The 27156-nt window shown below is 35.6% G+C and overlaps 1 protein-coding gene across 1 annotated transcript in view; it reads right to left on the bottom strand.

Moving 5' to 3' along the window:
• The window catches only part of LOC137388203 (twitchin-like), a 141327-nt gene that overhangs the window by 77852 nt on the left and 36319 nt on the right, over positions 1–27156 (bottom strand). The window contains exons 19-28 of the mRNA XM_068074707.1: positions 24353–24536; positions 23093–23247; positions 21900–22064; positions 14937–15056; positions 12902–13057; positions 11270–11410; positions 9440–9591; positions 6021–6176; positions 4840–4953; positions 807–935 (exon numbers count right to left, since the gene is read on the bottom strand). Coding sequence (XP_067930808.1) covers positions 807–935; positions 4840–4953; positions 6021–6176; positions 9440–9591; positions 11270–11410; positions 12902–13057; positions 14937–15056; positions 21900–22064; positions 23093–23247; positions 24353–24536 — 1472 coding nt within the window. The remainder of the gene's footprint in view (positions 1–806; positions 936–4839; positions 4954–6020; positions 6177–9439; positions 9592–11269; positions 11411–12901; positions 13058–14936; positions 15057–21899; positions 22065–23092; positions 23248–24352; positions 24537–27156) is intronic.

The raw sequence follows: 27156 nt of genomic DNA, 5'->3' as shown, positions 1-27156 counted from the left end.
TATTATGAAATACTTGTCACTGATTATTGTCAACTTAGAATCAGCAGTCGTTCGGTAAAATATTTACAATATATAATAGTGAGTCTAAGGTGTGATCTAACATAATATCTCAGAAGGTAGAGTTATGAGGGAATTAAGTAGTTGGTCTATTTATAAAACGGAATAACCAAAGTAGTATAAAATATAAGATAATACTTTCCAAATAAAATGACTTACCTAATGTATGTATTTAATTTAGATTCCACTAAAAATTAGATATTTCAAATGTTTTTGCAGAAATTAAAAATAAGGAGTATGAAAAGGGCTATTAATTGTTTAGGCACAGATTGTAATAAAATATCGTATCAAAAGAGATGTGTTGACTCCTAGTCTCTCTGAGCTATATTAAAGTTTTTGAACAATCAGGTCAGTGGCTGCCAGTGATTGTCACACATGAAAACTTGTTTAGAATAAATTCTGCTATTTACAACTGATTAACTTAACATCCGTGTTCATTCGCATCATAGCAATGACTTCCTTAGTAAAGTCTGCGGCGTGTACAAACAGTCAAGTGTCAGGAATATGTGAGATCTATGCATGTCAGTAGGAGAATGTCCCACTGATGCTGGAAGCTAACAACTAATTCATGTATGAACTTTGATCAAGGCAAGATAAATTCTCAAGGGCAAAATTTAAATAGGAAAAAAGTTGGACAAGACAGTAAGTGATAAAAGTGACATGCAACGCGCCACCAAGACTATCTGAAGAGTGCAGTCATAAAAGGACCATGCGGTGAGCGAGAATATCACATTGAGTACTGAACTTACCGAAGCCCAAGCTTCTCCTAGCTCATTCTTTGCTATCACCTTATGAACTCCTCTGTTCTGCCTCACCAGATCCTCGACAAAGATGGAAGTCTCTTTGTCAGTAGTTGTGATGTACTTGGGGTCAACAGGCTAAACGTATAACAACAAAAGGTGTGAGCAATACAACATGCTGCTCTTTTTAACAGGGCAAACACCAGCTTAAAAAACAGCTGAGGCCCAACAAGGATAGAACTGTTTGAGTTTACTATAGTTAGTTGATGCCTTTTGACGTTATAAATTAAATCAAAACCTATATAAAAACAAATCACTATACTATTTATATTTATAAACATAGTTATACAACTTTATATTTGTATAACCTTTATACCTGGGTAATAAACTTTAATCAGAACTTATATAAAAATAAATCACTATATTATTACCACTATATCATTAATAGTCTATATATTACTTATTATCACTGAATCATTATATTATCACGGCAGCTCTTTGGACTCAGGTGAGAAACTATTAGACCATTTTGATAAACTCATTACATTATTCCCTTTTGGTCACTATACAGGTTTCAAATTCCTGCATAATATACTCAGGATATTTGTACTTATTCTTCCACACCTATTATAGCTAACAAACATTATTTTCTATTCTGTGACACCAACATACTACATCCACTATCATATGTTTCAATTTATGAACTTTCTGTTACTACAACCTTCAATTCACTACCTTGACTCCTCAGCAATACTATTAGACTACAAACATTCAAAACACACTTACTTGTTCAACTCACTCAATAATTCCTGAATTCAGTCTTTTTATTTTTGTTTTTGGCATGTAATGAAAAATATCATTTTGTATGAGTACCAATGTCAATGAAAAGTTATACACAGAAGTAGTAAATTTGAAATGCTGCAGTTTTTAATACATTTCATAATACATACATATGCATATATATTACATACATATGCATATATATTACACACATATGCATATATGTTACATACATAAGCATATACATGTATCTTACATATATATGCATATATATTACATACATAAGCATATACATGTATCTTACATATATATGCATATATATTACATACATATGCATATATATTACATACATATGCATATATATTACATACATATGCATATATATTACATACATATGCATATATATTACATACATAATGCATTTATATTACATACATAATGCATTTATATTACATACATATGCATATATATTACATACATATGCGTACATATTACATACATATGCATATATATTACATACATATGCATATATATTACATACATATGCATATATATTACACACATATGCATATATATTACATACATATGCATGCATATGTAAACATGCATTTAATAGACTTGGTAGTTGTTAATAGGCACTATCAATTCTTTCCACAATCACAGGCACTGGCTGCCAAATATACTCAGAAGAGGACATGAACATTATGACAATGTCAACTTACACGACTCCCGCTAAAACACCTTATTAGGTGTACAGCTAAAACACCTTATTAGGTGTACAACTAAAACACCTTATTAGGTGTACAGTTAAAACACGTTATTAGGTGTACAACTAACACACCTTATTAGGTATAAAACTAACACACCTTATTAGGTGTACAACTAACACACCTTATTAGGTGTACAACTAACACACCTTATTAGGTGTACAACTAACACACCTTATTAGGTGTACAGCTAAAACACCTTATTAGGTGTACAACTAACACACCTTATTAGGTGTACAACTAACACACCTTATTAGGTGTACAACTAAAACACCTTATTAGGTGTACAACTAACACACCTTATTAGGTGTACAACTAACACACCTTATTAGGTGTGCCACACATTATGTAGGTCTATTCTAAGCAACAAGCAAGATAGGAGAGAAAAAAGATAATCACTCAAAAATAGGGCACTATCAAACCACAAATTGGATTAGTCTGGGATCAGGAGTAGAGAAAGTCGCTGTAGAAATACTTGATGAATTAAAGATCTACAGTGTTCAGCTGCTAACCACTTAATTTTATATCTTATCAAAATCTACAGTTTTCCGTAATCAATGGCCAATGTTTATTTGCATGATTTCAACAGTTTTGTAAAAACTTAGCAAACAATGTGATACATCTTAGAGATGAGAAGGCAAAACAGAGCCATTCCGAAGTTTTGTCAAAATAATCAATATTGAATAAATTAGAAAAAAATTAATAGGGTTCATGATTGGATTGAAATCTACCATTTGGTCATGCCTAGTGTAGATAATGGGAACCTTTTTTACCCTGCACTGTTATAAAATGATTTACTGGATCAGGTCGCAATATTCGATTTTCTTGTTGACCATTTTATAATATATTTGCATTTCCTGCATTTTGGCCTTATTGGGTTTATTTTCTTTCAAATCATCCACTACTTTGTTCACCATATACAGATAAGACTGCTTACAGTAACACGTCTGAACAGTACTGCAACCCGCAGACACTGAGTATTTACTACAGGAGGTGTTGTACATTGTTATACACAGCGCTTCAACCTACTAGCACAGTTGCGCCTATCACTTGTTCAGTAGTTCAAAAGATCTTTGGATCGATTGGCAGAAAGTGTAAAAAAATTGCTAGATCTGACTTCTATTCTCCCCTGTTAATCTGGAGGTTGTTAAAAAGAAACAAAAAGTTATCTCCCCTTAAGTGAAACTAAAGTCAGATCTATTTATTGAAAGTTCCAATAAACCATTACTTTATAGCCTAGAGCACTCAGTTGTAATAGAACCTCCTTACTCAAGCGTCAGCTATAATTAGCAACAGCAGCCTTAAGTTAGACGATGTTGAGATGAAGTTAGTAGCTGAAGAGCTGAACTTATCCTTTATTTATTCAGTATATACTAATAGTCTGAGTTGTGAACGTGGAAGCGCATTGCTCAGTACACTTCAACTATTTCTGCAATGAACACTTGACAGTAACTACAACATTAGGTCTTACCCCAGTCTTTCAGAATTTACTCATGTGATTTGTATCAACTACTAGAAGCTATGCTTACTGCCTACTGACAATACCATGCAACTACAAAATAATACAGAAACTAATGCTATGCAGCATTTGTTAGGGTTATCAATGACAAGAAGAGGAATGAAGTGTTAGTTAACTCGGAGTTATATTCTTCAATCAGTGCATCTCTACATTTTAAAATCTTACCACTTCTTTTTGGGTTTTGTCTTCTTGCTGCAAAGCAGTTGCTAAGCTTGTTGTACAGTGCCGATAAACAATTGCCACAGCCTATGGTTGACATGAGATAAGAGTCTAAAGAGAGAATTCAGTTACTAAAATTATCACTCTATTACTGGTTACTTTATGGTTGGCTTTCAAGTCATGTTATTTTACGCTAATACAGATCAATCTAGTATAGTATATTCTCATGCAGTTCACTCTAGTACAGTATACTCTCATACAGATCACTCTAGCATAGTATGTTCCCATACAGTCAATCTAGTATAGTATATTCTCATACAGTTCATTCTAGTAAAATATACTCTCATACAGTTCACACTAGTATAGTATACTCTCATGCAGTTCACTCTAGTACAGTGTGCTCACACATACACGTAGTTCACTCTAGTATAGTATACTCTCGCATACATGCAGTTCACACTAGTATAGTATACTCTCACATACATGTAGTTCACTCTAGTATAGTATACTCTCACATACATGTAGTTTACTCTAGTATAGTATACTCTCACATACATGAAGTTCACTCTAGTTTACTCATAGCTATTTTTTCCTCTCAGTAAAATCTAGTCAGCAGTCACCTTTTTAGTTGTAATACGATTTTGCTTTTGTAGTCTGCTCTAGCTCTTCCTTCATCCTAGAACAATTCACTGTTGGTAGTTATCATTTCATTACTGTTTGCTCTTTCATGTATTAGTCTAGGTATGATTTAACTCTATTGTACTCTAATACCTGTTCTACATTGTTCACCAATCTAATGGCCAAGTCGTAACCCTACCTCATCCATCTTGTACCACTCAATCGTGGGCTGGGGGACTCCTGAGTATTGGCAGGTGAGGTTGAAGGATTGTCCTTTCTTTTTTATAAGGTCACTCCAGTCACGCGTGTCCAGCTGAAAAAAAAACAGAAAAGTAAACATGCTCATTGGTTGATTATGAGTTAGCCTGGGTACAATTGCTCTCAAGCGTGGTAGTCCCTACACACCGTATCACAGTATATTGCCAGTACTCCCACTATACATCAACATTACTCAGACTCACAAACCTATCTGCTACTACTCATCGTTTTCATCAGTGATTGGTCTGTGGTATAACGTAGGAAATATGGGTCCCACAATTTGTGACAACCAATCACTATCACCAAAATAGTGCAAAATGCACAGACTAGTGCAAATGCTCGGTGAAATATCGGGAAATTTTGGCATCAGGAAGGTTTCCCATCATATCCGCATTGCATCAGTGATGTGATCATTAAAGCATTCACATGGTCTACGAGAAATCGTCGAGGGGACAACCCTAAATTACTGAAATACAGTGTGTGCCAGAATTTGCTAGCATACTCATACTATTATATACCACCAGTGTTAATAGCCTTTGCTAAGCAGGGCTGACTGAGGAACCAGCAGGGCTGACTGAGGAACAAGCATGGCTCAGCAGGCAAGTAACATACTAATACAGCTCGAGAAGGGTATTCTAGAAAGATCCATAATTCCATGACCGAAATAGAACCCTTAATCGCAGCTTAACTAGTAGATGAACTAACAGGCCATGAAATGTCAGGACACTCGGCATTTGCTTTTCCTAAAAAGGTTCGTGCAATCTTTACTATAATAAGAGCCGTGTCCGTTCATACATTTATCCGAAGCTACATTTAAAGGTTAGAAAAAATATTGCTTTTAACAGGACTTGAACACATGATTTTCAGCAAGCTAGATCAACGCTGTACCACCTGCACCAATCAACCACCTTGCAACATTTTGGAATAATTGTACTGTTCCTTATTATGCATGACGATCTCTCACCGGGCTGCCGGAGTACTAGCAATAATAACAATCCACTTTACAAGTATTGCCAAATATGACTACATCATTCATGCATGTATATACATGTATTTAAATGTGTATAATTTACATGTAGAACAACTAACAATTGCAAATACGGGCAAAGATCAATAACGAACCCTTGGAGCCCGAAGTTTTTTCTTTGTAAGAATAGAGCCAGAGGTTTGGGACGGTACGGAGCTGCCCATTTTGTTCACAGCTATAACTCTGAACTGGTATTCAGTCTCTTCTTTAAGCTGCTCTATTGTGTAACCACACCTTGCTGTATTTCCCACCTGCTCAACAATGCAAACAAATGTTATCAGATGAAACAGAAAGACGGCAACCACGTCTTTAAACTCCTTTATTTGTTTTCTGGCTCTGAGCCAGCAGTTCTTTTAAAACACAGCGAGTTAAGCTGCTTTAGGGCATAGTAGCCAAACCCACTAAAAACAAAAACTTTGCAGAGCATTTTCGATAAAACTCACTTAATTCAAACTTTAAAATCTAAACTGGATGACAGTCTCTTCCCATTCAAATCTTGCTACTAAAATCCGGCACTTTTAGTCCTGCCACAAGATCAATCAAGACAAGGTAACCGTTGTAATACCACTCTGACTCACAATTGAGTTCTGACTTTTGAGTACTGAAATAACATGAATTCATGAGATGTCTAAACACACACAGACTATGGAGTCGTCTGCACAAAAGTTACTAGGCGAATTATGTCATAAAATAATAAAAAGCTGCAAAACAATTTTGGATATTATAAAACTCTGATTACGTAGTCTTGTTTGAAACAGTCACACTAAAGAAATGATATATGTGGTAGTTGACATGCTTTGTAAAAGATCGCTAACGACTGGTCTCGATCTTGTGACCTTCAGTTTGGTAGACCAAGAAATGATATATGTGGTAGTTGAAATGCTTTGTAAAAGATCGCTAATAACTGGTCTCGATCCTGTGACCTGCAGTTTGGTAGACCAAGAAATGTCACTATAATAAGAGTGATGTTCTGCAGGATTAAAAATTTTTCGTGATTGGGTAGATGAAATGCTTTGTAAAAGATTGCTAACGACTGGTCTCGATCTTGTGACCTTCGGTTTGGTAGACCAAAAAATGTCACTATAATAAAAGTGATGTTCTGCAGGGTTCAAAAAGTTTTCATGATTGGGAAAAGTTGTAGAGCGGGCTCACTATGGCTTATTAATGTATAAAAGCAGGTCCACTTCAAGTAATGTCAGAATCATTTGACATTTAGAACTTTCATTTTCTGTATAAACGTACCGCAATCTATCAGAATAGAGACTCAAGAATCCATCTTCGTATGCATTAAGTACAATTGTACTCAATGAACATGTTCATGGATATTCACCATTGAACAATTTGAGTTGAAAGTGAAAGAAACCCCGAGTAAGGCCAAGCTTAATGTTAGTAGTTGACGATTAAGTCATTGACTTTATGTCATCTCTTTATGTGAGAGTGAGACCATAGATATAATAAACTCTATCTATATCTATTATATTTATTATATTATATGTGTGAGACAAACACGTAGCATGAAGTGTAAAGTAGAAATGCCAAGTTAAAGTAGAACCACGCTAAGTAGAAATTATGTGGACTGCGTAAAGAAGTAATATTAGATAAAATTAAATTGTTAATATTACGATACTACTGTTCAGTTTCAAGATAAGAAGCAGTCATTCTGAAGCAACAAATATAGGTTTAAATATTTTATAATGCAATAATTTGGTAAAGAATCACCTAAAGTTCTTTTTTATCTAAACACCATCCTTCTTCAATGTTTATTTATTTTGTTATAATTATTAAACTGGCTGACTCAAGACCTGCGTGAAAAAGACTCACTCTTCTCAAAGTTAATGCGACGAAACAGAAGATTGGTTAAAGGGCTACTTAACATATTACCTTTAATTATCATCACATTTGTAAATTGCAAAAAAGATGTGTTTGAAGTAGTTAAAACAAAGCAAATATGGTACTATACAAAATAGGTTCTAAAAATCACTAAATGTGCAGTAGTGATATACCAAACTACTGTAGTGAAAAAGCATACTAGTTGATATCAGGACTCTACAAGATGACTTATTTGGGTTCTTGTAACTGGTGCTCAGTTTGGTTTGCCCACTTCAGAATTTTACAATCTTTAGTAAGATGGGCTATGCTATGTTAGCTTCATTAACATCTTTTCTTGCATAAAACGGCATGAATAAGCACGAAGAAACTGAACAAGCGAACATAAACTAACTATTCAGATGTAATGCCCAATTAGAGACAGATATTTGGACGGACAGACAGACAAACATAAGCATGTGAACAAGATTTAGAGCAGTTTTTCTTAATTTAAGGAGATAGACAGTGCGTTAAATAATAAGACACCTAAAAATACATATAAAATAAGACAACTCCAAATGAACGAAATAAAAAGTAGGACAGGGAAAAGCGCATACAAATGATGATTCATTGTTTTTATAGCAAAAAGAAACAAGAAAGATAAACTATGAATCGTGCCTTAATCAGATAGCATCTATAAATATATTATGATGTTGTGCTATTAACTTCAACTTGTGTTTTTCTATAGAAAATTTCAAACTTATCAGAGCATCTGATTTAACCAAATTTTATAGGAGACTGAAATATCTCAGGTCATGCAAAACAAAAATAGTTGAATAACTTGTTTGCAAAAAAACCTGTTCACAAAGATCAGATGAATGTGGTTTTAAATGCATAGACATACACGTCCATAGACCTATAGTTTGAGAAATGTTTTTGACTACTTCATTATTGTGCTGAGCTGTAATCTGTACATTTCCAACCAGGAGTCCCCATGGGTTTATGACAAAGACCAGCCATTGCAGTTTATGTTTAATGTGCAAAAAAGGGAGTGAGGAGGCGGGAGTAGAAAAGTCAAAAGTGTATTATACATAATATAGACTTTTCAGATGATTAAAGGGTTTGTTTTAATATTAAAATACTGCTAACATAACATAGTATTTCAGCTCACCACACTTCTACCAATCACATCACTAAATCATTGAACATATTGCCTTATCCCAGACTTGCTCATTTCTGCGTTTGTGGTACAGGTTTAGAAATTCTGTGTAAAATATGTCTGGAATATTTGTATTTATTCTTTCACACATATGACCAACATTGTTTTCTATTCCGTGACACCAGCATGAACTCAGTTCATGAACTATCTGTTACTACAACCTTCAATTCACTATTCTCACTCCTTTGCAATGCTATTAGATTACTGACTTTTAAAACACTTTTTTTCAATTCACTCAATAACTCCTGATTTCATTCGTTTAGTTTTTGTCAGCAAATAACAAAAAAACTTATTTTGTTGATGATTATCAATGCCAATACAAGTCATACATACAGACAGACATACACACAGACAGACATACACACAGACAGACATACACACCGACAGACATACACACATGGTGTGTAGAGTATTAGATTAGATGATTAGTATTAGGTGTCATTATACAATTGTACAGAGTATAGATGACTGAATGAATGATATACTAGCCTCTGTCCAGCTGCTCTCTGATGCTGTCTTCATCTCAACTATGTACTTGTTGACAGGTGAGCCTCCATCAGTCTTTGGTGGTCCCCAGGTTAACTTTGCGGAGTGGTAAGTGAAGTCCTCTACTGTCACACTCTCAGGGCCACTCGGAGGATCTAACAAAGGAAGATGACTAAGAACAATTCATACCAACATCAACAGAGCTGCCCATCGCTGCCCATTACTGCCTGAGCAATCTACATGTAGCTAATAACATTGCTAAACACCAAGAAACTACTATAACAGGTCTATACACAAATGCGTGTGAAACACAAACCAAACAGATCTCCTTTACTAAAATACAAACTGAATTTTGCTATTAAACGTTCCTAGACAGCAGAGTGCAAGCCAAAGCTATTACCGCCTAAATATAGCCGATTAAGGCCTTGTTCTGGGGTGCCACCAAAATTTGTTGGCATCTTCATAATGCCATAGTGTGCTGGGATGGTGTTTGACAGCACCTTCCTACCTATACCCTCGCTCTCTGCTAACACAGTTTCAGCAAGTCTCCCCATGTCATATGTACTAGTTGCTCATCAGCTTTGAGTATCATTTTTATCTGTTCCTTCAGCATGAATGTCCACACAAGTATCCAGAGACCACTGGGATGATCTCCACCTTGAAGCCTGGCTTTCGCTCACAAAGTTCATAAGCCAGTTGCTGGTACTTCCTTTGTTTTCCTTTGATCTTTTCATTTGATCTTCATACAGCTAGTATTACTATTGTTGAAAGTAGGTTAGAACAGTTTTACACTGAACATAAACTAAAATCTATTTCATACTGAGAAAAATCTCAAGTTTTGTGAACTAAGAATTGTTAGAAGTTCACTTCCTTGTTCACGATATGATAAAATTACTTGTTGACTGTTATTAATTCTTTGCTAGTGAAAGAAATTAAAAATCTAGAAGTTATTTTTAGCCACCACTTAGCCACACCCAACCACTAAAGGAACGATCGCCACAGATGTCTTCCAGACCTTCCTCAACTCTTCTGCCAAATCCTGATACTTCTCCACCTACTTCATTATAGTTATTAATATTATTATTATTGTAGAATGGACAACACCTTCCTAAAAATGCTAGCCGATCCTAACAAGGCTACTGCATCAGCGCATTTCTTCACATCAACTCTCAGTAAAGCCATTCAATCAGTCACCCGATGTTTGCCACCAAGAGCTTCTACCATGATGGAGATGGCTTGCTCTGTTGTTTTCCACATCCGGGTTATCTCCGATGCTAGGTCCTGGTATTTCCCAATCTTTTTCAACTCCTCTCTCATTCGGAAATCACCAGGGACAGTAGTATTATTATAATAAATTAATAGTAATCGCTATTATTATTATTATTATGTATTAGATGAAGTTGATACCTAGTGGTCTTGCCACTATAGTTCATCCACACTTGTACTTCCTTACAGAAACATAGTGTAAGGTTTACTAATGGTCTTATGTGCTTTTTACATTAAAAAATTATTAATAAGAATCAAAGTGTTATATATTTCTAGCAAATAGTAACTTCTACTCCTGCTTATGGTTTACATTCCCTTATTAGTTTAAAAGTTGTTTGTTTAAGGGAAGGAAATAGCAAGACTATATTCCACTCTTACCAAACTTGCCATTCATGTAAAAGCAACCACAGACGGATGAACTCTCTTATTCTCAAGCATTTTATCACATCAAGATTGAACAAACTGTCTCCGGGTTGGGCACCTCGCAAGAGTTCCATCCTAGTCTCAACTGCAACTAACCTCTCAGCTTCTTATAAAGGTTCAAGTTCATATTAATGACAAGCTTACCATAGGGATCTCGTGCGGTGACATCATTATCGAGCTCCGCCCATTGGCCTTGTCCGTCGAGAGTGTGCGCGCAAACTCGAAACCTGTACTTGGCATTCTCGGTGAGTTTCTTAACACGAAATTCAGTTTCCTTACACTGACCTGTAATATATATACCCTTGAGTAAATATTATACACAATATGTAAAGTTATTCTCTTACACAATTTTATTTATTCCCTATTCCATAGACATATTTCCCTATTCCACAGACATATTTCCCTATTCCATAGACATATTTCCCTATTCCACAGACATATTTCCCTATTCCATAGACATATTTCCCTATTCCAGACATATTTCCCTATTCCATAGACATATTTCCTACATTACTGTGATTTAACAGTTTAACGCATTTCATAAATAACTTTGTGGTTTGTTTGACGATCTAGGCTATTTTCACATGTGAAGAGGAAACTGAATTACAGAGAAATTGTCTCTCACAAACAATCATTATCTATGGTGTAAGCTTCTAATATGCTCAGTAAATTACAAAACTTCCTTAGTAAGTAACTACTTACTGCTTACTACTGTAAGAAACAACTTAATTTATAACAAATGTTTGCAAAAAACTACTCAAGTCATTTGTGGTGAGAAATGAGGTTAACGAATATTGTCCACGAGTGATAAAAGATGTTACAATTAGATTGTTTCCGAGATTGTGTGTTCAAAATGTTAATGTGCTACGTTTAATAAATAAAAGGTAATTGGCTCTACAACAACCTTCAAACAGCGAATATTATGTTAATTCGTGTTACAATCTCAGTTGCTGCTAGGAAAGTATATATATCTATATATATAAATTGAAGTGTTTGCTGTATGTCCAGTTAACAGCGACAAGAGGTTGATTAAAATCACACGCTTGCAGTTCAGTGCGCCATGAGAGCACATGATGTGTATGGTTGTATGCACAACTATTCCAAAATATGGCAACGTGGTTGCATGGCTTAGTGGTAGTGGGCTTGATTTTAAATTCCTCGCATTTGAATGTATGGGTTTGATTCCCGTGAGGTGCAATTTTTTTCCTAACGCTCTGAGCTTCAGACCGACACAACTCTTATTATAGTAAAGATTAAAATATTAGCTCAAGTTACTAGCTTAAGTTACTCAAATTCATTGTGTAAAGAAATTTAGCCAAGGGCAACTACATTACCTGCTACCGTTTATAAGCTTTTTTAAATCATGAATGAATGTATGTATCGTAAGAAGTAAGAAACGTTTTTCAACAATTTGTTTTACCTATGCCTCGAGCTTTCAAATTCTTTAATTATGCATTGGCCAGACACACACAGAAATAAACAAACACCTTCGTTTAAGAATTAAAATGGTAAATGTTGTATTCATTGATTAAAAATAAATTTTCTGTGCAAAAACTCTTTTATTACCCATGCAACGGGAGGCTTTCAGCTCTACATGTTGTACAGCTGAAACCTGACAACATGTTGTACATGTTGTACAAGTTGTACATTTGTACATTTGTACTTGTTGCAAAACCTGATAGAAAATAAGACAAGCATGATCTGGTTACATTTATGAAAGGATATAAGCAGATAGAACATTAAGTTTATGGAGAAGACAAGGGAAAGACGACTTACCAACTTTGCTCCAGCTGCCTCCTTTAACATCCATCATCTCCACAATATAGTAGCTAATCTCATAACCCCCGTCATCTTTAGGAGGCTGCCATTTGAGAAAGACGTTGTCAGCCCAGACTTCACCAACTGTCAAGCCTTCAACCTTACCAGCCTTGTCTATGAAAATAAGTGAAAATAACTTGGATTCTAGTAGTTCCGTTTTATGGTACTCCATTGTAGACATTCTAGTATAGTGGTTTTTTGTGTTGGTACACACTGATACAATAACATAGATTGATGTAGTTATTTAGCTAGAGTAAAATATTTGTTGTGTTGTTTTTGTAAATAAATTCTTCAAAAAATAATATTCATCAACAAAAACAACACACAAAACTATTCTATTCTAACAAACTGCTTGTAGAACAAACTTGGGTGAATATCAAGTTTTATTTTGGCTCATGGTAGGGGAAACATGTTAAGGCAATACTGGACCTCTAAACTGCAGGATTCACGCTAGCTCAATAGAGTTATTCAGTACGTCACATGTTCTACAAACTGCTCCTTGATTGGACAGTAATAAACTATACCACAAATTTCATGGTGCTGTTATGATTCACTGTACAAGTACTTGACACGAACACTTCTCATCAGGAGTTGTTTCCGTGGGAGTAAAAGGACAATTGTATGTTCAGCAGAATTTGTTTTAACAGGAGGACAACTCCGCTAAAGCTATCATGCTTAAGCTATCATAGCTAAGCGATGATGTAATGCCTTTGTCTCTGTTTAACCAATCATGAAGCAGCAAAGGCAGCTAATTAAAAAAGACAACCACTCAGTTTTTTAATTGCTGTGACAGGTTTCATCTGTTTGAAACAAAACAATAGATTTGCTGTTACTGTATATCCATTAGGCATAATTCCATTCTTTAGTGCATTTATTACAAACTCCTGTTTTAATTCTTTGATTGGAATAAAAAGCTAAAAAGTTACTACTTTTAAACAACTTTGAGAGGTTTTTAATAAGAAATAAATTGCTAGCTGAGATGTTTCCACTTGCTACAACTGAAAACATCTCATTTTAGTAAAATACTCATCAATGATACTCAAGAAACATTGATAAGTTCATTACGGGCACAAAAAGTGTAAGTTTAGTTGCATTAAAACAATTGATGCTGCCAGCAGATGCTTTGTCATTTCCTGTTGCATCATTTATTTTTGACCTCGACACTGTTTTTCATCTCAATGATGTACTATAACTCTTATAACCAAAGTGTAGCCAGGCAGTGCTGGGTGTATAAATGGAAAATTATATAAACCTTTGGGTTTAACAAAAACTAGTTGAAACAAAAAGCACTAAAAGCAGGATTCCCAGATCCACAATATTATTACCATGCGTTGCCAATAGCATGATGTTATAACTCGAGCTTTGATAAGTTACTAACCTATTATATAATTTTACATTTACCACAAGAAATAAGCTAAACTAAGAGATTGTAGTCCTGCAACAGAGTCCACTTCCTGTGACATTAGCTAAATAAACAAAGAGATACGATAACTTTAACAATGAGTTTCAATCATTATATATCAATTGAACAATGTAAAAAGTTCATGTTCCTGTGTAAATAAGGAACCATTGCAAGATGCTTTTGTAACTCATGCCGTTACGATATTTCTCTGAATATAAAAGCAACAGATTTTGTGTTTCAGCTTTGCTTCAAAACTTTAAGTCTTGAGCTATTTAAAGCATTTAAAAACAAAAACATTAATATTATTTTAAAATCTTTTTATACCCAATACTTTTTATATTTGCTAGTGACAATAGATATTCCAGTGTCCCTAACAAGAGTGAAAATTTTATACAAGTATGTACATATATAAACACGTATATATAAAAATATACGTGTATATACATATATTTGTAGTAATATTAACTTAAAGCAGCTCCCTAATTCTCATCTCAGCAGATCATATTTAACATTATAAAATAACCACAAGAAGACAACTCCAACAATCTAACGTGTAAGCTATTTGTAACCAGATGCTCTAAGCTCACGTACCGATGACAAGAACATTTATGTCCCTCTCAAACTCTCCGCATTGATTCACAGCCTTTATCCTATAAACTCCAGAGTCTGTGCGGGAGGCTGACTCTATGGTAAACTCTATTAATGAGGAGGCTAAAAACACAAAAACGAGCTACAAACAGAACAGGTAGTCATGCATGAGCATTATCAAGACCCAATGGAAGATTTGGATGGTAGCACTAATTCATTGACAAACAGAAGTTTGCAAAAAAGCCAAAGGGTGTAAGCTGTTTCAAATAGCTTCATTATAGTTCTCTCTCATGAAAAATATTTGTAAGATAAAAATTCATAGTGTTATAATACTTCCGTGTGTAATAAATGTGTCCACAATTCTGTCATAGTTAAATTAAGTCTGTTTATAATTATGTCAATAATTCTATAGAATAATAAGCCAAGTGCTTTTAAATTAACTCTTAAAAACTAAGCAGGTTTTTCAACCGTTACTGACAATCTACAGAAAGCTTTATACGTACTGGCTTGTCACATGTGTCAAACATGGCTACTTTATACTAGCTTGCCTCATGTGTGAAACATGGCTACTTTATACTAGCTTGTCACATGTGTCAAACATGGCTACTTTATACTAGCTTGCCTCATGTGTGAAACATGGCTACTTTATACTAGCTTGCCATATGTGTCAAACATGGCTACTTTATACTAGCTTGCCACATGTGTCAAACATGGCTACTTTATACTAGCTTGTCACATGTGTCAAACATGGCTACTTTATACTAGCTTGTCACATGTGTGAAACATGGCTACTTCATACTAGCTTGTCACATATGTCAAACATGGCTACTTTATACTAGCTTGTCACATGTGTCAAACATGGCTACTTTATACTAGCTTGCCTCATGTGTCAAACATGGCTACTTTATACTAGCTTGCCACATGTGTCAAACATGGCTACTTTATACTAGCTTGCCACATGTGTCAAACATGGCTACTTTATACTAGCTTGCCACATGTGTCAAACATGGCTACTTTATACTAGCTTGTCACATGTGTCAAACATGGCTACTTTATACTAGCTTGCCTCATGTGTGAAACATGGCTACTTTATACTAGCTTGTCACATGTGTAAAACATGGCTACTTTATACTAGCTTGCCTCATGTGTGAAACATGGCTACTTTATACTAGCTTGTCACATGTGTCAAACATGGCTACTTTATACTAGCTTGCCACATGTGTCAAACATGACTACTTTATACTAGCTTGCCACATGTGTCAAACATGGCTACTTTATACTAGCTTGCCACATGTGTCAAACATGGCTACTTTATACTAGCTTGTCACATGTGTCAAACATGGCTACTTTATACTAGCTTGCCTCATGTGTGAAACATGGCTACTTTATACTAGCTTGTCACATGTGTCAAACATGGCTACTTTATACTAGCTTGCCACGTGTCAAACATGACTACTTTATACTAGCTTGCCACATGTGTCAAACATGGCTACTTTATACTAGCTTGCCACATGTGTCAAACATGGCTACTTTATACTAGCTTGCCTCATGTGTGAAACATGGCTACTTTATACTAGCTTGTCACATGTGTCAAACATGGCTACTTTATACTAGCTTGCCTCATGTGTCAAACATGGCTACTTTATACTAGCTTGCCACATGTGTCAAACATGGCTACTTTGTACTAGCTTGTCACATGTGTCAAACATGGCTACTTTATACTAGCTTGCCTCATGTGTGAAACATGACTACTTTATACTAGCTTGTCACATGTGTCAAACATGGCTACTTTATACAAGCTTGTCACATGTGTCAAACATGGCTACTTTATACTAGCTTGTCACATGTGTCAAACATGGCTACTTTATACTAGCTTGCCTCATGTGTCAAACATGGCTACTTTATACTAGCTTGCCTCATGTGTGAAACATGACTACTTTATACTAGCTTGTCACATGTGTCAAACATGGCTACTTTATACTAGCTTGCCTCATGTGTGAAACATGACTACTTTATACTAGCTTGTCACATGTGTCAAACATGGCTACTTTATACAAGCTTGTCACATGTGTCAAACATGGCTACTTTATACTAGCTTGCCTCATGTGTCAAACATGGCTACTTTATACTAGCTTGTCACATGTGTCAAACATGGCTACTTTATACTAGCTTGCCTCATGTGTCAAACATGGCTACTTTATACTAGCTTGCCTCATGTGTGAAACATGACTACTTTATACTAGCTTGTCACATGTGTCAAACATGGCTACTTTATACTAGCTTGCCTCATGTGTGAAACATGACTACTTTATACTAGCTTGCCTCATGTGTGAAACATGACTACTTTATACTAGCTTGTCACATGTGTCAAACATGGCTACTTTATACTAGCTTGCCTCATGTGTGAAACATGACTACTTTATACTAGCTTGTCACATGTGTCAAACATGGCTACTTTATACAAGCTTGTCACATGTGTCAAACATGGCTACTTTATACTAGCTTGCCTCATGTGTGAAACATGACTACTTTATACTAGCTTGTCACATGTGTCAAACATGGCTACTTTATACAAGCTTGTCACATGTGTCAAACATGGCTACTTTATACTAGCTTGCCACATGTGTCAAACATGGCTACTTTGTACTAGCTTGTCACATGTGTCAAACATGGCTACTTTATACTAGCTTGCCTCATGTGTGAAACATGACTACTTTATACTAGCTTGTCACATGTGTCAAACATGGCTACTTTATACAAGCTTGTCACATGTGTCAAACATGGCTACTTTATACTAGCTTGTCACATGTGTCAAACATGGCTACTTTATACTAGCTTGCCTCATGTGTCAAACATGGCTACTTTATACTAGCTTGCCTCATGTGTGAAACATGACTACTTTATACTAGCTTGTCACATGTGTCAAACATGGCTACTTTATACTAGCTTGCCTCATGTGTGAAACATGACTACTTTATACTAGCTTGTCACATGTGTCAAACATGGCTACTTTATACAAGCTTGTCACATGTGTCAAACATGGCTACTTTATACTAGCTTGCCTCATGTGTGAAACATGACTACTTTATACTAGCTTGTCACATGTGTCAAACATGGCTACTTTATACAAGCTTGTCACATGTGTCAAACATGGCTACTTTATACTAGCTTGCCACATGTGTCAAACATGGCTACTTTGTACTAGCTTGTCACATGTGTCAAATATGGCTACTTTATACTAGCTTGCCTCATGTGTGAAACATGACTACTTTATACTAGCTTGCCTCATGTGTGAAACATGACTACTTTATACTAGCTTGTCACATGTGTCAAACATGGCTACTTTGTACTAGCTTGCCACATGTGTCAAACATGGCTACTTCATACTAGCTTGTCACATATGTCAAACATGGCTACTTTATACTAGCTTTCCACATGTGTCAAATATGGCTACTTTATACTAGCTTGCCACATGTGTCAAACATGGCTACTTTATACTAGCTTGCCACATGTGTCAAACATGGCTACTTTATACTAGCTTGCCACATGTGTCAAACATGGCTACTTTATACTAGCTTGCCTCATGTGTGAAACATGACTACTTTATACTAGCTTGTCACATGTGTCAAACATGGCTACTTTATACTAGCTTGCCTCATGTGTGAAACATGACTACTTTATACTAGCTTGTCACATGTGTCAAACATGGCTACTTTATACAAGCTTGTCACATGTGTCAAACATGGCTACTTTATACTAGCTTGCCTCATGTGTGAAACATGACTACTTTATACTAGCTTGTCACATGTGTCAAACATGGCTACTTTATACAAGCTTGTCACATGTGTCAAACATGGCTACTTTATACTAGCTTGCCACATGTGTCAAACATGGCTACTTTGTACTAGCTTGTCACATGTGTCAAATATGGCTACTTTATACTAGCTTGCCTCATGTGTGAAACATGACTACTTTATACTAGCTTGTCACATGTGTCAAACATGGCTACTTTATACAAGCTTGTCACATGTGTCAAACATGGCTACTTTATACTAGCTTGCCTCATGTGTGAAACATGACTACTTTATACTAGCTTGTCACATGTGTCAAACATGGCTACTTTATACAAGCTTGTCACATGTGTCAAACATGGCTACTTTATACTAGCTTGCCACATGTGTCAAACATGGCTACTTTATACAAGCTTGTCACATGTGTCAAACATGGCTACTTTGTACTAGCTTGCCACATGTGTCAAACATGGCTACTTTATACTAGCTTGTCACATGTGTCAAATATGGCTACTTTATACTAGCTTGCCACATGTGTCAAACATGGCTACTTTATACTAGCTTGCCACATGTGTCAAACATGGCTACTTTGTACTAGCTTGCCACATGTGTCAAACATGGCTACTTCATACTAGCTTGTCACATATGTCAAACATGGCTACTTTATACTAGCTTGCCACATGTGTCAAATATGGCTACTTTATACTAGCTTGCCACATGTGTCAAACATGACTACTTTATACTAGCTTGCCACATGTGTCAAACATGGCTACTTTATACTAGCTTGTCTCATGTGTCAAACATGGCTACTTTATACTAGCTTGTCACATGTGTCAAACATGGCTACTTTATACTAGCTTGTCACATGTGTCAAACATGGCTACTTTGTACTAGCTTGCCACATGTGTCAAACATGGCTACTTTATACTAGCTTGTCTCATGTGTCAAACATGGCTACTTTATACTAGCTTGTCACATGTGTCAAACATGGCTACTTTGTACTAGCTTGCCACATGTGTCAAACATGGCTACTTTATACTAGCTTGTCACATGTGTCAAACATGGCTACTTTGTACTAGCTTGCCTCATGTGTCAAACATGGCTACTTTATACTAGCTTGTCACATGTGTCAAACATGACTACTTTATACTAGCTTGCCACATGTGTCAAACATGGCTACTTTATACTAGCTTGCCACATGTGTCAAACATGGCTACTTTATACTAGCTTGCCACATGTGTCAAACATGACTACTTTATACTAGCTTGTCACATGTGTCAAAGATGGCTACTTCATACTAACTTGTCACATGTGTCAAACATGGCTACTTTATACTAGCTTGTCACATGTGTCAAACATGGCTACTTCATACTAGCTTGTCACATATGTCAAACATGGCTACTTTATACTAGCTTGCCACATGTGTCAAATATGGCTACTTTATACTAGCTTGCCACATGTGTCAAACATGACTACTTTATACTAGCTTGCCACATGTGTCAAACATGGCTACTTTATACTAGCTTGTCACATGTGTCAAACATGGCTACTTTATACTAGTTTGCCACATGTGTCGAACATGACTACTTTATACTAGCTTGCCACATGTGTCAAACATGGCTACTTTATACTAGCTTGTCACATGTGTCAAACATGGTTACTTCATACTAGCTTGTCACATGTGTCAAACATGGCTATTTTATACTAGCTTGCCTCATGTGTCAAACATGGCTACTTTATACTAGCTTGCCACATGTGGCAAACATGACTACTTTATACTAGCTTGTCACATGTGTCAAACATGACTACTTTGTACTAGCTTGTCACATGTGTCAAACATGGCTACTTCATACTAGCTTTTCACATGTGTCAAACATGGCTACTTTATACTAGCTTGCCTCATGTGTCAAACATGGCTACTTTATACTAGCTTGTCACATGTGTCAAACATGGCTACTTCATACTAGCTTTTCACATGTGTCAAACATGGCTATTTTATACTAGCTTGTCACATGTGTCAAACATGGCTACTTTATACTAGCTTGCCACATGTGTCAAACATGGCTACTTCATACTAGCTTGTCACATGTGTCAAACATGGCTACTTCATACTAGCTTGTCACATGTGTCAAACATGGCTACTTTATACTAGCTTGTCACATGTGTCAAACATGGCTACTTCATACTAGCTTTTCACATGTGTCAAACATGGCTATTTTATACTAGCTTGCCTCATGTGTCAAACATGACTACTTTATACTAGCTTGTCACATGTGTCAAACATGGCTACTTTATACTAGTTTGCCACATGTGTGAAACATGGCTACTTTATACTAGCTTGCCTCATGTGTCAAACATGGCTACTTTATACTAGCTTGCCACATGTGTCAAACATGGCTACTTTATACTAGCTTGCCACATGTGTCAAACATGGCTACTTTATACTAGTTTGCCACATGTGTCAAACATGACTACTTTATACTAGCTTGCCACATGTGTCAAACATGGCTACTTTATACTAGCTTGTCACATGTGTCAAACATGGCTACTTCATACTAGCTTTTCACATGTGTCAAACATGGCTATTTTATACTAGCTTGCCTCATGTGTCAAACATGACTACTTTATACTAGCTTGTCACATGTGTCAAACATGGCTACTTCGTACAATATAATGTTTCAAAAAGATATTAGATTGAGCAACCATGAGAATTGACATCTCTTTTGTTTCTTGTTAAAAAGCTGCACATCTATTGAGACACAATTTAGTAACACTGAAACAACCTAAAATTTGGTCATAAATTGAAAACTTTGAGTTGTGAGAGCCAAGCATGTACCTTTATGATCACCACATCTGTATCTATATCTATCCTGTCAAATTAAAGACCTGACATCATTCTGGGTCATCAACTAGGTCTTTCCTTAAAAAAAACTGATCTTCAAAACTGCTGACTAAAGACAATTGCAATCTTTAAATAGAAATTCTTATCATTCAAACTCAAGAGACAATGTATTATATTTAGTTAAAAAGTGTACTAAAACCTTCAGATGTAATATCATGGCGGTGCCAAGCCAATCTTGATTGTTAGTAGCTGAACTCTCAAGTAAATAAACTTTCTATAACAAACACCGGTTAGAAAATGTACAGCGATTGGTTGCTATGAAAACTGACATACTTTGAGAGGTTATCATGTGTGAGAGAATGCTGGAGCCTTGAAACATCCAACTGACGGTTGGTTCTGGTTTAGCTTTGTACGGAATAGAAAGATGCAATCTCTTTGACACTCTCACAGTTATCATCTCGAGAAGAAGGGACATGTCGAGTACTGGTGGCGCTAAACCTGGACAACGAAAAAGAGTTGAAAATAAAAGCAGGCTTGAGCTATGTTAAAGTTAGCCAATCAGAAAACTTAAAAGCAAGCAATTCAATAACGAATGCTCTGAAGTACACATAATTATGGGACTGAAGCTACATGTTGAACAGGTGGTACCACAGGCTGACCAGACGTGCTAACGTTCCCCTAATATGCTCTAGATGGGATTTCTGTTAACAATATTATTCAACAACATTCAAAACTATTTTCAATGACTCTTCTGTTTTAGTCGTAAATAATAAATTATAACCTGTACCATTTTTTTTGAAAAACTGAAAATCTCATAATATTGTTACTCATTGTGAATTTAAACAATAGCCATAAATTATATATTAAAATAGTTCTTATTATGTCCTGAGGTCAAGGCCGGTCAACTATATAAACCAAACAGTTGTAAAATTATGATTGTGAATGATTATGTATATATGACTTGCAATAAGCCAATAACAGATTGTGATCTTCAACAATTAAAAAATGAAATCTTCAGAACTTAGCCTACATAATCATTCAAAAGCATAACTTTACAGCTGTTTGGTTTTTATGTTTAAAATCAGAGCGAAATGAGGATTAATTTAATATATAATTTATGGCTATTAACTAAATTCACAAAGAGTAACAATAATGTAACTGAGAATTTTAATTTCCCAACAAATGATTCCAGTTTATTTGACACATCACTGTAGGTTTGATAAAGATGGAATTTTAAACAGCCAGTTGTAAGTCCGGTTTATTTTGTTCACTAGTGTAGAAATATCATAATTGGTTACTATAAAAAATTAAAAATTGGGATTTTTGATAACAAAACTAGCCAATGAGACAAGCAAAAACTTTTAAAACATTTTGAACACATAAATGTAATAATGGTGTAGCCACAGTTTAGTATTTTCTGCTGTTGATTTTTCACGCAGCAATTGTATAATTTTATATTATGAAATCTTTAATTCTCTACACAACATGATTGCTTTCGATTTATTTATAGCCTTCGGTATCCTTACTTTCTGTGACAGTAAATGTGCCAACCGACTCCTCATCTCCAACTCGACAGGTGAAGGAGCCCGAGTCTACTTTCTCACACGATTCAATGATGAGGAGATACTTGTAGAGGTTGCTCTCTTTAGCTCCCTTCCAGTTTTGCTTGTCCATCTGACCACTACAGTAGTTACAGTAGGCACAGATCAGCAGGGTGACAAACAATGAACAGATCAGAATATGGTGACACTTCATTATCAAACACCTGCTACATGTAGTCAAAATAAACCTAAAGTTACTTAGGTAGTCCATAATGTAATACTCATGCGATACTAATGCAAGAGATGTTGCAATTCACACTTTTTATAATACTCATGGGAGAGAACCATGATATTTTTATTTAGACATTTTCACACCAAGCATCCCGAGCGGTTAGAAACTGTAATGCACTGATAGAACTCTGAGCTCGTGACAGATTGATGTTCTTGGATGAGGAACTGCTATGTGCAGACAACTTTGAGAGTATCTGTAGAACTATGGCCCAAGCATTAGACTATTGTTGTCAATTTCCCAATATCAAAGACTATACTTATAAATAAGATATCTCAAATATAAATGCATTTTTGAACAAAACAATTACCCTACTTATTAATATAATTAGGCTAAAAAATACAAAAATAATAAGTGACAAAAATAAGTGAGTACTAGCATCTGTTTATATACAATTCATAAGCTGTCAAACTTCACAGGCAGCTGTCACACTTCACAGGCAGCTGTCACACTTCACAGGCAGCTGTCACACTTCACAGGCAACTGTCACACTACACAGGCAATTGTTACACTACACAGGCAGCTGTCACACTTCACAGACAGCTGTCACACTTCACAAACAGCTGTCACACTTCACAGACAGCTGTCACATTTCACAGACAGCTGTCACATTTCACAGACAGCTGTCACACTTCACAGGCAACTGTCACACTACACAGGCAACTGTCACACTACACAGGCAATTGTTACACTACACAGGCAGCTGTCACACTTAACAGGCAGCTGTCACACTTCACAGACAGCTGTCACACTTCACAGGCAGCTGTCACACTTCACAGACAGCTGTCACACTTCACAGACAGCTGTCACACTTTACAGGCAACTGTCACACAAGGATTTGTGTGACAGCTGCCAACTTTAATCTTAAGCATAGCATCTGTTAATGATACATATAAACACCATTGACACTACAAGACACTCCCTAACAATGATGTGCCTGATGGCCTTGTTCCTACCTGCCGAGCATGTTTAGAACCAGATCACCCTTAATCTGATATCGTTTATCTGTAACAGGTTTGCCATCTTTCAGCCAGCAAACTTCTTTCTTATGCGGGTTCTCTACAAGAGTCTCCAACACAGCTTGGTGTTTCTCTACAGCCATCAAGGAAGGAGACAACCTCTCAATAAATCGCACATCCGCTAAAAAACCCAAAAATATTCTGTCTCATATCATAGTTCAATCAACTGTCTAGGTTGTTGACATGATAGACGGTGAACTATTATATAGCCTTTTCCTTGATAGCAGATACAAGTCATTGTTTTAAATACTTGAACTAACTTTACCTGCAACTTTTAAGTTTTTCTTAAATGACTTTTTTTTAAGAGAATAATAATATTGTTGCTAAGATTTGAAATTAAAAAATGTACACATAATCTTAAATAGTGTTTGATTAAATTTTGTTTGGATTGGTATAGATGCCAAAAGTTGAAAGTTAATGAATTGAACCAAATAACATAACTTTTTCCAAAAGTATCTGTCATAAATAGCTGTCATAAATACAATCTCATGCCAAATACATCGTTAAAAATCTATCAGTGTTTTGTGACAGATTTCACTATACTTTGGACAAAATTATACTAAAAATCCCCCTGTCGTACACCCACGACCAAAGTGATATTGGAAAAAAGAAAAGGTACTGCTGGTTGAGAAATGCAACATTAGCAGTCAAATGGCACTGCAGTGCAATAGGATAACTGCAATGGTAGCTGTAATGTACTGGGTGTTATTATGTACAACAAACAGCAATAATGAAAGGAAAAGATTATATGTTTATATCTCTCCCCAGCAATAGGAGAAATGCAATATTAGAAGTAAAATGGCAAGCTGCTGTGTACTATACACAGTTTGAAAGTTGGTTGTGTTGAATGTAGAATGGTTTTGATAGCGATCTGTAACAAAAAGGGAGCATCAGCATTCACACGTCTGGAAGTTTTCTGCAAACCGGAGCAAAATAAAAAAATGTTCTCGTCATAAAGGGGCGTTGTAGTTCGACCCTAGCTTGTACATAAGATGTAAAGAATTTTGGCTAACATTCTAAATAACTTAATGAAACCTTCAGTAATTGGACAAAAAAACATGGGCTGATAAACTGTGTACCACAATTTCGTACCTGTAAATCGGTCTATGCCTCAAAGGGTCTACGTTTTTACGGAAACCTTCGGATAAATAAATTCGAATGATTATTCTTAAAATTAAGTCTTATAATAATTTTATAAAATCGAATAATTATTCTTATAACTAAATACTTTTGCAAAATATTAAAAACGGAAAGATATTAGAAACCTTCGGCAATTGGACAATGCCATAGACTAGTAAAATGTGCATGTTTTTGTTGGTAACATATTTATATAGGTTTATATGTGTTTTGTATCACTATTATACTTAAACAACTCCATTGAAAAATGGTTAAATTTGTTGATGAGATTTTGGTACAAGGGTTTGCGACAGTGTTGATGAATAATTTTCGTGAGTTCTGTGCACATATGCATTTATCATAAAGCTCCAAACAATCGCTTCACTCGTGTTTGGTTGTGGGAATAGTACAGTAATACTTCAACTTACGAGTGCTCTAACGTACGAGAAACTTGAGATACGAGCCAGCTTTTAAGCAAGTTTTAGCACTAACATACGAGCAATGTTTGAGATACGAGCACGTGAGTCAGTTGCAAAGTATGCCGGAGGTGTTTTATGAGAACAGCACCACTCTGTATTTTTCAACTACTCAGGTTATACTTTTGTACCGTGTTTTCTGTGCGCAATTTTCAGTGCAGAATTATGTGAATTAAAAATACGGTGCGTAGACCAAAAGTTTGCCAGTAAAATGAAAGATAATGGAAAGAAAAAGCAAATGATAATAATTGATATTAAACGGAAAATTATTGAAAAAATATGCGAAATGTGTATGCGTGATTGCTCTAGCTCAGCAATATGACAGAAATACATCTACAATCATCAAACCGAAGGGTTATATTCAGGGCATTTAGTTTGCAAAAGGATTAACCATAGTTTCTAAACGATGCAGCAATCTTCACGACCGCTGATGGAGAGACTGCTCAGGCATTGGATAAAAGATAAACAGTTGGCCGGTGACAGCGTAACTGAAACGATGTTTCAATAAAGGCGAAAAGGCCGGTAGTTAAAAGGCGAAAAGGCCGGTAGTTAAAAGGCCGGTGCTATCTATAAAAATAGCCTTTCGGACAAGTTGGCTAGTAGTCGTGCATTAACCCTTTGTGATGACACCAGTGTTCGTCCTAATCGCAACACGGTGAAAGGGCGACAATGGCAAACATCCTGAAAGGGCAAACGTCCTTAAAACGGCCGGCTAGTCGTGAAAGTGTAACAAAGGGAAAATTAGCTAACCAGCGAGAAACTTCCAACTATGAACGCCGAAGAAATTTTAATTACGAAAAATGAAAGTTTGCTTTTAGGTTTGCTTTTAAGTTTGTTTTTTAAGACTTTGATAAAATCCAAATTTATCAAATTCAACTGTTGTAATAAAGAATAAGACTTATATCTCCCTCCCTGGCAAATGCTAGCGTTAGCTGCTACTGAATGTATTTAATTTTACATTTTAATTAATCACATTTCCTTGCATTGTTTTTATTTGTTGCTTTTTGAAAGCATGTGGTAAGTTAGGACAATAACCAACATGTTTTTTCTGTTACAATATCTTGTTTTGAGTGTTTTATTTGCATTTTTTAGAGTATAGAAACCAATTAATATATATTTAATTGTTCTATATATAAATAAATTGCACCA

Source organism: Watersipora subatra, chromosome 2, assembly GCF_963576615.1.
Source record: "Watersipora subatra chromosome 2, tzWatSuba1.1, whole genome shotgun sequence".
Lineage (NCBI taxonomy): Eukaryota > Metazoa > Bryozoa > Gymnolaemata > Cheilostomatida > Watersiporidae > Watersipora > Watersipora subatra.
The sequence above is the reverse complement of the archived record's forward strand: the minus strand, read 5'-3'. Positions and strand labels throughout refer to the sequence as shown.